This window comes from Ixodes scapularis, unplaced genomic scaffold (genome assembly GCF_016920785.2).
Source record: "Ixodes scapularis isolate PalLabHiFi unplaced genomic scaffold, ASM1692078v2 PGA_scaffold1__304_contigs__length_218370807, whole genome shotgun sequence".
In the NCBI taxonomy this organism is placed as follows: Eukaryota; Metazoa; Arthropoda; class Arachnida; order Ixodida; family Ixodidae; genus Ixodes; species Ixodes scapularis.
Window position 1 is genome coordinate 157,815,575 of NW_024609846.1, and position 15,926 is coordinate 157,831,500.

The 15,926-nt window shown below is 42.8% G+C and overlaps 1 protein-coding gene across 1 annotated transcript in view; it reads right to left on the reverse strand.

The window, feature by feature from the left end:
• Positions 1–3,528: 3,528 nt before the first annotated feature.
• LOC115332893 (BCAS3 microtubule associated cell migration factor) overlaps positions 3,529–15,926 on the reverse strand; it is a 54,542-nt gene continuing 42,144 nt past the window's right edge. Inside the window, exons 21-22 of the mRNA XM_040220591.3 lie at positions 8,398–8,526; positions 3,529–4,134 (exon numbers count right to left, since the gene is read on the reverse strand). Of these exons, the coding sequence (XP_040076525.2) occupies positions 8,405–8,526 (122 nt within the window). The 3' untranslated portion in view covers positions 3,529–4,134; positions 8,398–8,404. The remainder of the gene's footprint in view (positions 4,135–8,397; positions 8,527–15,926) is intronic.

A 15,926-nucleotide genomic window follows, 5' to 3' on the forward strand; every position in this document is an offset into this window, starting at 1 on the left:
GGAACAGACCAAGCGTAACAAGTAGGCGATGGCCACCGGTACCAATAATTAACATGTTGTATCTACTGTTTACACCGAGCCTACTTAAGTCTTTTGAGGCCTGCAATTACTTCTTATTGCAATCACCGAGTCAAAGTTTGGTCTACGGGCCACTTTTGTTTGAACGAGCAGACGACAAAAAGCAGACAAGTTTGAAAGAGCAGACGAAAGTTCGAACGATCAGGCGGCCGTGTGAATTTGCAGACGCACTGAATCCGTGGGTGGTCCGGACAACTTCGGGGTTTTCTCTCGTTCATGTTGGAACAAAGCAAATACATCTGGCGACCACAAATTGTGGCCCGCACTCGCAATCGTAGTTCGATAGCGTCTGGTTTGCCCTTTTCACGGCTGCTATCCACGTTCTCGGACGAACGGAGGGTGCAAAAACACATGAAAACTGATCTTCAAACCTTTCCAGACTCTCTTGGTAAAGCCCCCATCGCAGCATTTTGACGAGAAGGCAGGTTTTTTGTCTCGTTTCTTCCAAAGGAACACAGGAATGCATGTCTGGCACGGCGACTTCTGCCCACCGCCCCAGACCGGAAGTGCGTCCGGCGCGCCACCACCGCGGCGTGACGTAGGAGAGTTGAGTTGGTGTATACACCAATTCAGTTACCCGCTAAATTTAGCGGGAAAATTCAGGTTTTGTGACCTAGATACCAATCCAGTTTTCCCGCTAAATTTAGTCGGGGAAATCGGAGCCTTGTGACCTATACAACCATTCAGTTTCCACGTTAAATTTAGCAGGAAAATATACGTCGCGTCACTCACGTGACACAAGAATTCCCCGTAATGCATTTCATGCAAAATAGCACTTTGAAGCTGAAGGTTGCTGCCAATTTCATGACGTCACGTGACACTAACTCATGACCATCTGACGCCGCAGTGTCTTGTGGCGTCAATGTCACGCGACCCCATGTTCCACGTCAATTTCGCCGCCAAGAAATCGTCACATCTCGTGACAATGTAATCAAAGCTGTATGTTGGGCTAGTTGGTATTGGTCTTGGGTTGCCAAAGGCATGGTAGCGCTTTTTTGGACGAGGACAAAAGAAAGAAAGACAAGACAGACACGAGCGCTCGTGTCTGTCTTGTCTTTCTTTCTTTTGTCCTCGTCCAAAAAAGCGCTACCATGCCTTTGGCAACCCAAGAACAATGTAATCGTTGTACATTTTACAAATTTTGAGTGACAGTGGAGAATGATTCTGTGTAGCCAGTGTGAGTGTGCGGCACTACGGCTACCACCTCAGTTCATTTGAAAAGTTTTGCCAGACATGCCAAGGAGCCGGCAGGTACTTTTTCTTTCATGATGGAGCCCCTTGGGCTGGCATTTAAATCCACAAACTTTAAAAGATGAAGGGCCAAAACTTTGAATGTCAAGACAGGCAACAAAAAAACTAGGAAAATTTGGAACTCCATAAAACCAAAACATAGAAAGTCACCCAGCCATTCAAATATTTAAAAGCAGTGCTAAAACAAAAATAGCAAAAAAAAGAGAGAGGCTATTGGGTTTCCCATAAAAAAGGCAGCAACCTAAGACCATGATAATACGGTTTCAGCGAGCTGTATAAGCACCGGCTTAATTAGAAATAAATGTTATTAACTACACAAATTCTACCAACACATAAATATATTTAAAAAAAATAATCTGCCAACAGCAGAAATTATTTACCATGATTTCTGTATATGCAAATGCAAATGTTTTGTTAGCATTGCCCACATATACCAAAACTCAAAACTGGGTCCATATCACAAGAGCGAATGACGTTTTAGCGAACGGCGACATTTGAGCGAATGGTCATTTTAGCGAATAACGGGGGCGCGCGTTAACCCATCCGTCGCGCTGCGCTTTACGCCGCTTCGCGGCGACAGTCTGCGGCAACTCATTACAAAAATATGAACTCACTTGGCCCACCCGAACACGCCGCTTCGCGGCGTCCGACTATTCGCTAAAGTGTCATTCGATGAAACGTGGGCGTTCGCTAAAACGTCATTCGATCAAGTGAGTGCCTCCCACCAAAACTCATGTCAGTTTGAATGTTCATTAAACTATTCTTGGCAGAAGAACCCATGCCAAGTGCAGCCATGGGGGAGGTAAAAAGAGTATGCGTGTGGCATCAGGAAGTACAGCTGCAACGGAAAAAGAGTAGCACAAGTGACTGACGACCGGAACGGCAAAATCACGGCGCGAGGCGCTCTTGTTCCCGAGCTTGCCGATAGCGAGATTGCCAGTCACGTTCCATGTCGGCCAACGCAGGGGTGGCCCACAGAAAGCAGCCTATCCGAAAACCCGTATTTTGAAAGCTATCTTATCCGTCAATTTTCTGCCGGCCACCCCCGCGTTGAGATATGGAACGTGACTGGCACTCTCGTTATCGGAGCGCTCGGGAACAATAGCGCCGCGTTTCGCCATTTTTCCACTCCGGTTATCGGTCACTTGTGCTATTCTTTTTCCGTTGCAGCTGTACACCAGTGACAGTTAGGAAAAGCTTGGCATCGGGATTTTTTTCATTTCAGAGTTTACTCAGAGTATTCGCCAAAGCTGGTGCCCTAGATGACAACATTTGAGCACAGGAGTAGTATCAGTAACAACATTCCAGCTGCGACATAAAAAAAAAGTGATGGCTTCTTTGTGCTAACAGTCACGCCCTGTCAGAATGCCAACTTGTCAGAGCACATCTGAACATTAGCAGTCCAAATACATTTGAACCTTCCTTTTTTGTCAAGTTGATGCTGAACATAAAATAAAAACACTCGAAACAAATAAAAATTTTGGTTAAATACCCAGGTGAGGACAGCATACACTTTAGTGTATGGCATGTTGGATTATGGCTGCAGAGGTGAAAATATTCCACTCTGCCGCAGCTGGCTAACAGGTCGCACATTCCCAATTCATCGAAATGAAAAACAGCGTGGCTGTTTTTCATTTCGCATGGTTGTTTTTCATTCAAATACAGCTTGTGTGGTAATAAGAGTAATACCTAAGCTCAGCAATTCCAGCTGCGATGTATTCAATGGCATGTGGTGCAACAACCCCCTATTCAGATTGTGAACCCAAAGAGCACCCTTGAGCATGGGTCCTCAAACTGCATTTCTGGGAACTCAAGGACTTCTCAGAGTACCTGGATATGCTCAGAACACCCAAACTTTCTTGATCATCCCTGCTTAGAAGTCTTTTTCAGTTTAAGCATTATTATAGCAGATCTTAGCCATTCACTGATGCATACCCATGTGCCAAACACTGTCTAGAATTCACATTATTGACAAGGTATGCAAGCTCCTGCACTGCTTTACTGTATCAATTCTAAAACCAGGAGAAGTTCCTGAGATATCAGTCAAGAGAAACAGATGTTCCTTGATATAGAAAACTTTGAGAACTCCTCCCCTGGGCATTCCAAAAAGTCTGTGGACCCCAGGCAAAGTTTCAGACTGACAGCAATGCCGCATAGAGCTTCACTCGGCACCATTGAAAAGGCACGAGACCTGCCGCATAATTTAGATAAAGTGTTCAGAATTTTTATTGCTTTTCATAAAATGCATGACATCATGTACAGTGCTATATAGTAGGTGTTATGTCACTAAATGACCAATTTGCCACATGTTTGTAGAGCAGGCTACATCACTGGATCCCATATGTAGCCACAGTACCCCTTGTACTCCCCCCCCCTTTCCCACAACTAAGGAAGCAAACGACATTAAACACGACCTTCGTCAATATCATCTTTCAGAAATGAATATATAATTTTTGTACAAAAACAAGCATAACAAGGTTGACACTCTTGTAACAGGCAGTTGAGCAGTAGCCGTCTTGGGGGTGTCGAAGCTCAGCTGTTATGGCCAGACGCATTACAAGCTAACCAGAGGAAGTGATTGACTGGATGGAAGGATCGAGACGCTTCGATGGGAAGCTGCTTGCACCGTCCCTGATCAAGATATGCAGGCAAGTTGGCCGGCCTCTCTCTTCAGGGAACACGCCGCTGGTCCCGACAAATCCGGACAGGTGCAGGTAATCGTTTGGGTACCGTATCCAACACTTCCTTACTCGTGGTTGCCTCTGGGCCTGACTGCACATACCCAAGTAGTCCCTTCTTGCACATCTGAAAGAAGAAGTGTGAGGGGTGACTGCAAGGTTTATGCTTTAAGCATCGAGGATTCATTTGGTGAGACTGGCAAGCTTCTACTTTTTAGTGAAGTCTCCTGTGCACAAATGGTAAGTGACAAGTTAGATATAATATGAAAAACATTTTAGCTTGTAAATTCTGAGAATTTTTTAATTATGATTAAAATATTGATGTACTTTATACAATCTTTGGATCAATAGTAATTGTTGAAAAAAAAGCTTTCGATCTGGCGAATTAGAGCACGCTGAAAACATAACAATAAACGGAAAGCAAGAAAAACAGTGATGTGAATGGTCAGACGCATTTTGGAGCAGCCAAAAGTACTTTTTGGACCAGCAAGAACTTTTGCAGCATGAGCACACACTTCACTCACATTCATACCACTATGAATATTATGTTAAAATTCATGTGTTGGCCTGTCCAACTACATGACAATGCCTCTTCACCTTCCCACTAACGTGCAACCCTTTCTTAGCATCAAAAGACCATTTGCTAAATCCCCCAAGCGCCCTGGCCCGCACTCGAGGAATCATGGGAACGGTGTTCCTCAACCTCCTTAGTGATAGGTAATCTCGACCAATTCCATGATTACACAGTTTTGAGTGTTATTCGGAGGCTGCGTCAAGGCAGCAGCCTTGCAGCTTACACACAGGTCCTCAACTGCCTTATTATTGGAACGTTTAGAATACTGCCTGCCTTGTCAGCCACATCGCATATAATATGTTGCGAGACATACGATAGGTCTTTCAGGTTCTCCACAGACATTTATGGTTCACACTGAAACCCCTTTCCACAGCTGCATGGCCATGGTTAAGCACAAGCAGAAGTTTAAACACCTCCAACAGTTTGGTGCAGGGCGTACTAAACTTCACGAGTTCTGAGAAAAACTCGTCTAGTCTGTCAACTCTTTTCAAACAGTGCAGCTTGCGCTTCTGTTCTTGCAGGAGCTCGGCGTACTCAGCAAGTACAGAGTTTCACTGGTGATCGGTGAATCTCGTTACAGTGATGAGGGCATCCAAAACCTTCTTGAGCCTTGCTAAGCACTGGTCTGGCTTGGCGCACATCTGCCGGGGGTCCAGTGATGAGAGGCCTCTACCCAGGGGAATCTATGGGGACTCTTCTCAAGGATCTTCTCCGTCAATGTGACAAGAAACTGCTTGCCTTGAACGCAAATGCATCTTTAGGATTGACTTTGGAGTGCTTTAGCACCTGTTCGGCTGTGTGGCCGATACCCACTTTATCAAGTGGAACTTCGTTGTTTAAGTCTTCAATGTTTCTATAAGCTGACGCTGCTGCCATTGCAACGGAGGAAATGACCAATGAGGCGATAGCTAGCTATGGTCGTGGGAACTCTAAGACGGGGACGACATCGAGCCTGATGAGCAAGACACCTGCGATGTGCCCAGAAACCGTGAAGTGATGGACGCGATCGATGTCTTGAGGCGGTTCGCGAGCACACAGCCAGACAAAGACGTGATGCAGGCCGTCTGGCTATGCGAACGTCGCGTGATGCCAATAATAATGCCAAGAGTGGCCCAGATAAAGGTGACGAACTACTTTTAACTGAAATAAAGGCGTCCTCGGTGATTTTTGTGCGCCCGAGAAACATTTGTGGGAACTTTCTTCAACGTTAGCCCCGAATTTCTGTGAAGCGAAATTTCGACGTAACAAAGTAAATTCCAAATTTAACCGACTTTGTTACATCGAGGTTTGACTGTATCTGGAGTTTCTGCAAATATTTTTAAAAATTCCTACCAATAAGGTGGTTCTAGCCACGGCAGATATCAGGGACTGCAAAATATACACAAATAAGCTAAATAATTAGCTAAAATACATTAATTATTGTTTTAATTACTGTGAAATTTCGTAAGAACACCCAACCAAAATGAAGAGATAAATGGCGAGAAACATGAAGTTTAAAAATGTGACTGCAAAATTTTATAAAAAAAATTTGTCGTAAACGCACATCTCTTCTTTTGATACGGCCTCACAGTATGTGGATCGTGTTCAGCTGGCAGAATTCAAGGTGTTAACAAAATAATTTACAAAATAATTAGCAATATTATGAATCGCAATATAAGAAGCTAGAACCACTTCAAAAACATGTATGTTTGAACATAATGCCCTTAAAAAAACTGCATAAATTTGTTATATAACCAAACATTATTATCCTAATAGAACTTTTAAGAATGCACCTGTACTATCGGGGAAAAATGAAATGCGAACAGAGGAGCGCGTGGCTCGCGGTACATGCTGTGCCGCCTGGAAGTGAGCCTAGGAGCGAGGCTGCGTGGCCTACTCCGACGTCTTCACGCCCCTCCCTCTGCGCTCCCCAAGCTTCAGCAGTGCGCCTCTTGGTGCGCTGAAAGCTATCACTGCTATTTTTGCTGGCTCAGCGCGTGCGGTGCGAAGAAGCTCGCCGCACTCGCCTAGCACGCAAAGATAGCGGTGACAGCTTTCAGCGCACTGAGAGGAGCACTGCCGAAGCTGAGGGAGCGCCAGTCGAGGGGCGTGAACACATCGAAGTAGGCCACGCACCCTCGCCCCTAGGCTCACTTCCAGGCGGCGCAGCCTGTACCGCGAGCCACGCGCTCCTCTGTTCGCATTTCATTTTTCCCCGATAGTACATCATCATCACCATCAAACGGTGTTTATGTTTCTGATGTTTCGAGACTCCGAGCAGCAGTTTGCATGGCACCTGTGCTTTCTTTGGCTATTTGGCGACATTGCGACCTGTGATATCAAAAGGAAAGATTATTTCGTGTTTCCTTAGTTTACAAATTTGATGATCGAGTTTAGTTTTCTGTCACAGAAACTTCATTGAAGAGAAGTGGAAATCAGAAAGTTGTTTGTTCTGGAGAGACTTTTTCTACGCTTTCTTCCATGGACAACAAACGGGGAATTAAAATTACTTTGTTGTTGCAGAAATATTGTTTAAGGGGCATTTGCTGTAGCGGCATTCGACTGTGCTAACTCGTTTTGTGGGTCTGCACTCCTAATTAGAAGCGTGGGTCTGCCTGTGTCCCACGAAATGCCGAGAAGATGCCGAAAGAAAGTGCCTCGTGGACCTTCTTTTTCGTTCCGGAAAAAAGCACCTGTCAGATGCTTATCTTACAGCCTCTGAAGCATGCATATAAACGTAGAGAATATACCCTATATGGGCTGAATTTAAATATATACGAAAGGAAAAGCACTGCTTTCGGACGGTTTATGGCTGCACGTGCCCTTCAAAAAGAATCTAGCTTGGTTTTAAAACACATTACAGTAGAACCTCATTGATACGTTCCCGGTTTTTTACATTTTCCCGGCTTTTACATTAAAAACCGCCGGTCTTGCCGAGCTCCCAGACCCTGAGGACCTTCTCGTTTTTAACGTTTTCCCGGATTATACATTGTTTTCCCGCGGTCCCCTGAGGAACGCATTAACGAGGTTCTACATACAACCTATTTCCCTTTCAATAGTAAAATTGAACTGCAGTTTTAGTGAAAGTATGTAGGAGCATCTGTTGCCCTAAAGTAAACACATTCTTTTTTCGTAGATCTGGGCCCTCAACTGTAGTACTCCCTAAAATTGAACACTAGCCCTCCCTCCCCCCCCTCCCCTCCAAAAAAAAGAAAGCAATGCATTGGCAGATATTTCTATTGGGAAGAAAATTCAACCATCGCGAACCCTAGCAGCTAAACTCAGAACTAAACCGAAGGGGACAATGATGACATGAGCTCTTTCTTTGCATTTTTGACACAGCATTCAACTCATATACACGTTTGCAAGTCCGGCTTCAGGGCGCTGCCATCTTGCCTGTCTGGGGTGCGCTTGGACCAGTCATAATCCGATTACGAAGCCTTGCTAAGGCGTCGTAATCGGATTATGGCCGTTCCCTTGAGCGCACCCCACTGAGGAAGATGGCGGCACCCTAAGACCGGACTTGCAAACGTGTATAGCCGAACGCTGCATCAGCATTCGGCTGGAGCTCGTGTTCGATGAGCAAAGCCCCAATGGAACGCAAACCCCAGCTGTAGGCTTATGCACCACTCAGGTCCAATGTGCACCCCACGCACGATAAGGGAAGACGACATAAAGAATCCAGTCCACAAGCCACAAGCCTTCCATTGGGTAAACATCAAGCCCCATAAAAAACAAGCTGGGCAAACGACACCCTATAATTCAAACTCCATGCCAGTAACTTGAGTAAAAAAAAAAAAAAAAAAAAATTCCATACTATGTAGACGAGAGCCTCACCAATGAACTACATAGAGTCCTGTTGGTTGGAGGAGAACACCAGGAGGTGCTCCGTGCTCTGGCTTGGCGAGTGGTAGAGAGACACGTCGGAGTTGCACCGGGACCCTGCATCCTCGAAGCAAGTCAACTCTGCAACAGGGAAAGACAGACCGATTCATCATCCCCCTTGGCCTGTCAAAAACTCTCCTCCACACCTGATGCAAATGTTTCCTTTTGCTAATTCCAGGAAACTTTATCTAATATACCCCAAAAAACTACTGTTTGAAAATTTAAATATCAGCAACACTAAATAACAGGTAGGCTCAAAACAGTGAGCTATGCTGGACTAGACTATTGAATGTTTTAGTTAGTAATCTTCCATTTCAATATCTGATAAGAAAAGATAGATCTTCATTTATTTTACTTTTATCAGATACTGAAGAAGAAAATTACTGATTAGGCCCCCAACAGAGTTTACCATTGTGAAATACAAGTGTTGTATGTCTCTTTGTTTGCGTAACTGTTGGTGACTGGCTCCACGTGCACTGCAGGACAGTTCGATAATACCACGAGAGACAGCCCACCTAAAAATTGAGAGCAACTAGGGTGAAAATGAGAAGTGGGTAACTTTCAGTGTGCGATCAAAGAAGTGTTGGCAAAAAGCTAGTTTTAGATTTTGTGGCCCATGAAACTTGTGATCGCAGCTAGGGACGACAAAGCAAAGACGACTGTCCTTTCAAATCGGCAATGTTCGCTTGTCCCCCGCCGTAGATAAGTAACACCATTTCTGCCAAGGTCACTATCGGCCAGGGCCTTGCAAATTACTAGAAATAAGTTATCTTTCGGTGTTTTTGCAGTAGAAAATCGTCTCAAAAATAGGGGTGGGGCATCTCTCGGGATATTGCCACGAATGACAGGAGCAGAAGCAGCGAAAATCTTGTCTCGAATTGAAAGTTTAATGGGGGCGAGCTTGTGCCAAACAAAATAAAGAATGAGCATCGAGACAGCAGAAAAGCGGGCGGCGATTTGGCAGCGTAACAACAAGAGCAAGACTGACTCGACAAGGTCTCGCGCAGCTATTTATCTAGTGCGAGTCGGCGACATGAAAATTCGGCCTTCGAGCGTCGAGCGTTCGAGGTGAGAATGAACGGGCACTTTCGAGAACAAGAAAGTACGACGAAATGATAAATGTTACGACCCATGTAAGAATAAAGAGGAACATCCTACTAGCCCGTGACTGGCCGTTGCTTGCTCAGCCCTGTGAGTGGCAATATTATGGTAGACATTTTAATCTAATGTTCCTAGATCTATCAGTTGACAAGCTCTACGGAAGAGTGTAGTTTAAAAACTGTCTTTCTTCATTTGCCTACACGCGAACATGTACGGGAGTATAATGATCCCGGCGCCACGGACGGCACCACTACTACGGGCGACCAAGACGGACCGTTTTCGAGTGTCGCCCTTTTTGCGCAAGCTTTATGTTCACCGTAAAAACCACAATATAATTACTTTCCATCACAGGCAATGTGCATTCAATGTTCCAGCAAAGCGAGCGCCACAAAGCAGACGTCACGGAAGAGAGCTAGGCGTTATAGGAAGCTTGTCAGATGACTCTGATCTAGTAATGTCTTTAATCAACATTATAATACGTTATGTAACAAGTTACTTAAAAACATTTGTAAACAGCAGCACAGGGCATGCCTCCACTCTCGTCTTTGCATAGAGGCTGAATAAAGGAGACGAAGGGAAAGTTGTTAATATAAGACCTCAAAGTGCCATTGTATACTTCATCATCCTGTGACATGTAAAAATAGCAAGTTTTATGCACTCAAACATATCTTGAATAAGATTCAAAGTGACATGAATGGTAAAGCTTTTAGACACTACACAACACAGGCTCTTAGTGATGGCATTCACGGTGCATGCACCTTAAAAGTGACTTAGTTAGCGGATGTCAATGAAGCCGAGAGAGTAAATATCACTTGATTCTCTCAGCTGCTATGTACAGGGCGCGACAATGTTAGCGCGGACAAGCGATCGCTGGTGTTTCCAGTTTTCCTCTTCGAAACAAAGGCATGTGATCCAGGTTATTATTGCTACGGAAAGAGCTTATTTAGTTCTTCAATGTAAGTAATAAAATTTCGTGCTCGCTAATACTATTTTTTTTATTTTATTTTATTTAGGTATACTGTTAACCCGTTAGGGTTGTTACAGGGGTGCACAAGGCACGAGAATACATATGACCAAATACAAAAAGAAACAAGGACACTGTATCAACAACAATTCAAACATACAAAAATAGCACTTGACATTGAATTTATAAATCGTCAAACAGCGACGAAGCAAAGACATCACACTATAACATCACAATTTTCTCATGATTATACGTGAATAGGAAATACTAAGGATTCGATAGATATCATTGAAAAAGGTTCAAAATGCTTTTTTCAAACAAGGTTAGTGTATTTGCTGTTGTTAATTCTTGTGGTAGGCTGTTCCAATCAGTTATCGTTCTTGGAAAAAAGGAGTATTTATATGCATCAATATTTGCCGTATCTATTTGGTAGTGGTTTAAGTGGATGCCTCTGAGAGGCCTGATCTGCCGAGCAACTATGTAAGGGTCCGTATTAAAATTAAATTGGCCATTTTGTAGCATATAAAAGAATTTAAGGCGTGCTATTTTTCTACGGTCACAGAGCGTTGGAAGGTTGAGATAGTTAAGCATTTCCTGTACTGATTCTGTTCTCTGATATCTCGACAATATAAATCTGGCTGCCATCCTTTGTATTTTTTCTAGTTTATTTATCTGATAGGCTCTAAAAGGATCCCAAATTATAGAAGCGTACTCTAGAGTAGGCCGTATTAGTGCTTTATATGCAGTTAGTCTTGTCTCAGGGGGAGCGAGCTTGAGATTGCGCTTGAGATACCAGAGTTTTTTCCTAGCAGCTGAGCACACATTGTCAACGTGAGTTTTCCAGCTTAAGTTTGATGATATGGTAAGGCCAAGATATTTAAACTCATTCACCTGTACTAAAGGTTCGTTTCCAAGCTTGTATACGAATGGTAGAATATTTTGTTTTTTGTTAGTTATAGTACAATGTATAGTTTTAGTTAAGTTAATTTTCATTTTTGACTCCTTACACCATTTTTCTACTGTCTGCAGTGCCGAATTAAGCCGGTCCTGATCATCGTGGCAAGAGATAACTGAATACAACAAGCAGTCATCTGCAAACAGGCGCACCGCAATAGAGGGTCCTATATTTTCCACTATATCGTTTATATAGCACAAGAATAAAACAGGTCCCAAAACGGATCCCTGCGGAACGCCCGAGGGAACGCGGACATAACAAGAGTTTGTTTTACTTATTTCTACAAATTGTTTTCTATTTGTAAGGTAGGCCTTGATCCACAGGATAACTTTATGGTTTATACCCAGTTTCAGTAATTTATTTATAAGTTCAGGATGGGGTACTCGGTCGAAAGTTTTCGATAGGTCTAGGCATAAGGCATCGATCTGCCCTCTGTTGTTCATAGACGTGGCGAAGTCATGCAATGTTTCTGTAAGCTGGGTCACAGTGGAGAGGGATTTTCGAAATCCATGCTGGTTCGAAAGAAAGATATTCGAATGTTCTAAAAACTTAAACAACTCCTTTGAAACAATGTGCTCTAGTAGTTTGCAACATGCACACGTGAGGGAAATGGGACGATAATGAGATAATGAGATAATGAGAGAAATGGGACGATAAAAATGGGACGGTAATAGAAGTACAATGCGAAAATGTGCCGATGCCGTGTTCGCGCTAACAGTGTCGCTGTGTGTACCTCCTTGAAATAAGCCCTATGGCATGACCAGTACTGCATCAATCCTTTTCCTGTGCAATATGCAGTTTTTGCAAGACGCATTTTGTCTGCATTTTTAAACACCCGGCATAACTACGATGCAAATGATTAATTGAAAACAATTACCACTAGAAAAAATGTAGTCATCACCCTACTGTAATTATTTCACCCCTTAGAAAAACAAGAAAGGGAAAACTTTTTCAGCTTGTGTTATTTCAATAACAGTCCTGTATTATTTCCAGGAACTGAGATATACATAGAGTTCTATGCTTTCAGAGTTCATTTTTCGTCAAATTGAGAGGGTGCTTTTTGGAGTTTATTTTTTGCAGAAAATTCAGTTTATCACAGTTTAATTTTCTAGATATCTAGTTCTCCAAAATTCTAAGTTTAAATTCAAAGTGTTTCTTTTATTTTTCAAAAAAAAATATATATATATTTGGAGGTAACTGTGTGCTAAATTAAAAAAAAAAAATGTGTTTGTATCAAGTAATATTTATTCAGTTGGACTTGGCATTGATGCTCTCGCCATTGGCAAGACTAATCTGTCCCATGCCAAAACTTGCAAACAAGTGTTGCTCTAATAATCGTCGATACCTTAAAACCACGAAGCTCCATGACGTGGTCGCTGGGAAGCTCGTTTTCATCTTATCCTATTCCATCACCTTATCCCACGGATGCACAGGGTGGAGTGGTAAAAGGTGTAACATAGAAGTCTCAACTGCACCCCTTCTGTCCTCCTTCCTCTGTTTATGAAATCTTTACGGTTCATAGCTTTCATAGTTACAAAGCACAACCTCTACTTCCTCTAAGCACTAACAGTGTGGTCCAATCAGAAAACCAAAATAACGGCTTTTGTGGTGGCACAGGAGTCCTGAATGAAGCTTGATCAGATGAGCGGTAAGACTAAGGCCAGACCCCTTTTGTCGTTCATCCCAGATTTAAAAGAAAACTGGGGCGGCATCTTTTTAGGACCATTCTGCCCGTGCGACGACCAAACTTAATTGTAGCATATAGTCGTCGTCTTTTCTTTTTCTTTTGCATTGAAATCTACTCCAAATTCAAATTGACGAAAATTTCACAAATGGGAGTTTTTCTCGAGCGTTTTTTATATTTATTCGGAAACACGGAACCTGAGTTATACTCAGTGCCCTTCTTACCACAACTGCAATAAGCAGGCATTATCATTTTACCTTACAAGGGACCACGGCGGATGCTTCGAGCTGTCGGAGCCAACCAAACGCTGCGAAAGTGTCATGCGAGCTACGGGAGGAGCGCAGCAAAGACTGGGGGACGTAGTCACGTGATATGTTTACGGCGGTGGATTCACTGGGTCCGTTCCAAGGTGAAAGGCTGTATTCACGACTCCAACTGTCTATAGGTGGCGCCACTCATTTTCCAAAATGTTGGTTATAATGAGGGTCGGAGATGTGGGCTGGGGGTACACCAGTTGCTGAGGCTGCAAAGTGTGCTGGCTTCGCTGAGCACCTCAAATTATTCCCACTCATACGAGGAAGCTAAGGTGTTACGCACGGAGGTAGCCTCTTTATCGAGAAAACAAAAACGGAGTTTAGCGTAAAATTTCCAAAAGGAGGCACAATTTAATTTAGGAATGTAACCAAAACTAACGCCTATTTTGGACTTAATTTCTCGATATAGGTGTTAATTTCAGTCTCTCACTTAACTCAAATGCCTCTCACAGCATAATTATTGAACTAAAGAAGTTGTTCGTGGAAACTTCAAAATATATTAGAGAACTCAATGTCCCCCAAAGGGCCCTTGAAAAAAAAAAAAAAAAAGTTTTTTTAAACAGTTTGGTTGGGACACGCGTGTCAAAAAATAAATTTTACGCAAAAAAAGAAATGTTTTTTAGACCAATATTGACGGCGCGAGATTTATTTGAAATTCTGCGTGCAAAGTCCATGACGTCACGGAATGGTCTTCACTCAATGAGACGGTCATTCGCTCTTTCCACCTCAATGTGAAGGCAAAGCCGATCCACCTCTCCTCCACGAGCCCGAAATGCCAAGAGAGAAAACAAGTGGAAAGAAGGTGACTACAAACTAAATTGCGTCTCGCGCCGTCAATATTGCTCTAAATAAATATATAGTTTTTTAACTTAATTTAAATTTTTTTAACACACGTTTCCAAACCAGGTTGTTTAAAAAATACACATTTTTTCTTTTCAGGGGTCCTTTAAAGACGGTAGATATAACATAGAATATTGTATTTACTGAAAAAGTCGGCGCTGATAAATCTGTGTTCTTGCTGCCTTCTTTACTTAGATAACTGTCATGTGAAATAATGAACTGTGGCCCTTTAATGGGTTTGGCCATTTAGATGATTAATTGCTTTGGCATTATTCCCAGCACAAGAATAACATAATCCAAATTTCCTGAAATATCGCCACAGGTGATGAGTTTCAGAAATGTTCACGAAACGTACATATTAAGAAACGCTGCTCCGCTACAAACAATCAAAAATGGAATCCGAGGCGGACGGCAGAAGTGTGCGTGTTTTTTAAGGCAACATATGGCAGACAGCACTAGACATTACATCCAGGGTTTAGGACTATCTTGATAACCATGTCAGAGGTTTTCATATCCCAAAAAGAAAACAAAATGAGACCTTTCGGTAAAGACAATTATGGTTAAATGGTGTGTGTTTGTGACTGTAGAGTTTATTGGGGGCCTACATTACTGCAATTTTCATTATTAATAATAAGACTAAGATATTTTAACATGTAGTTTTTTAAACTCTAATATAATTTGTTGCTGATATCTAACTTAAAACGTGCCAGCAACTATGGCAATCTAAAGTTGGCAAATTATCATCACTGGTGCCAACTGCAGGATGTTTAATTAACGGGTTATAAAATAAAAATAGTATAAAATCAATGAAAAAATTTGAGCTAGTCTGAGAAATCCATGTAAAATGACATTAACAGTGGGTAAAGCATATGCAGTTGCCGACCGATTTTTTAAACTCGGAGGGTACCTTGAAACTGTCCAAATAATCAAGCGGTCCGAAAAATCGATTTCAAACTTCCCCCCCCAAAATATCAAATTTCCGCGCATATTCCGCTGCGTATTGTGTACTTTCCACTTGCTTGATGTCAATTTTAACTTCTCGTCAACTTCCACTTTATATAGTTCACTTTTCACATGTTTGTTGATCTGTTTTATCAAGGTGCTGCGCTTTGTCGGTGCCTTCGTAGGCACAAACAGCGAAGGTGAAGTTGGCGCCATTTTGCACTATCTGGAGACAATGTTTAGTCCACCCAGCTCGCTTCAATACTAAGCCTATCGGCAAAACACCTTTGCACTTAAAGACCACAAGAACGGCAGACGGCTGCTCTGCTTGCGGTCGCACTCAAAAAACACGGACTACGAGAAGAACTGGAAGAACCATAAGAATGGGCAGACGGCGGCCATGTTGGCTATAGCAGAACTGGAAAACCCGACTATAGCCTCAACCCAGCCTGTTTATTGCGTAGGACGTGGTGTCGAGGGCAGGATCAAAACAACCAAAATGGCAGCGCCTAAGCTCACGGCGCTATCACAGTGACTGTTTTGTCGCTGTAAACTGAGGAAATTACGCCAATTATGTAAAAAATTTCGAGCAATAAGCTTTATGGTATCCAAAATTTCGGTCAATGTTATACATTAACTCAATGTGGTGAGTGACGGTTCAGCAAAAACGTCCGAATAATC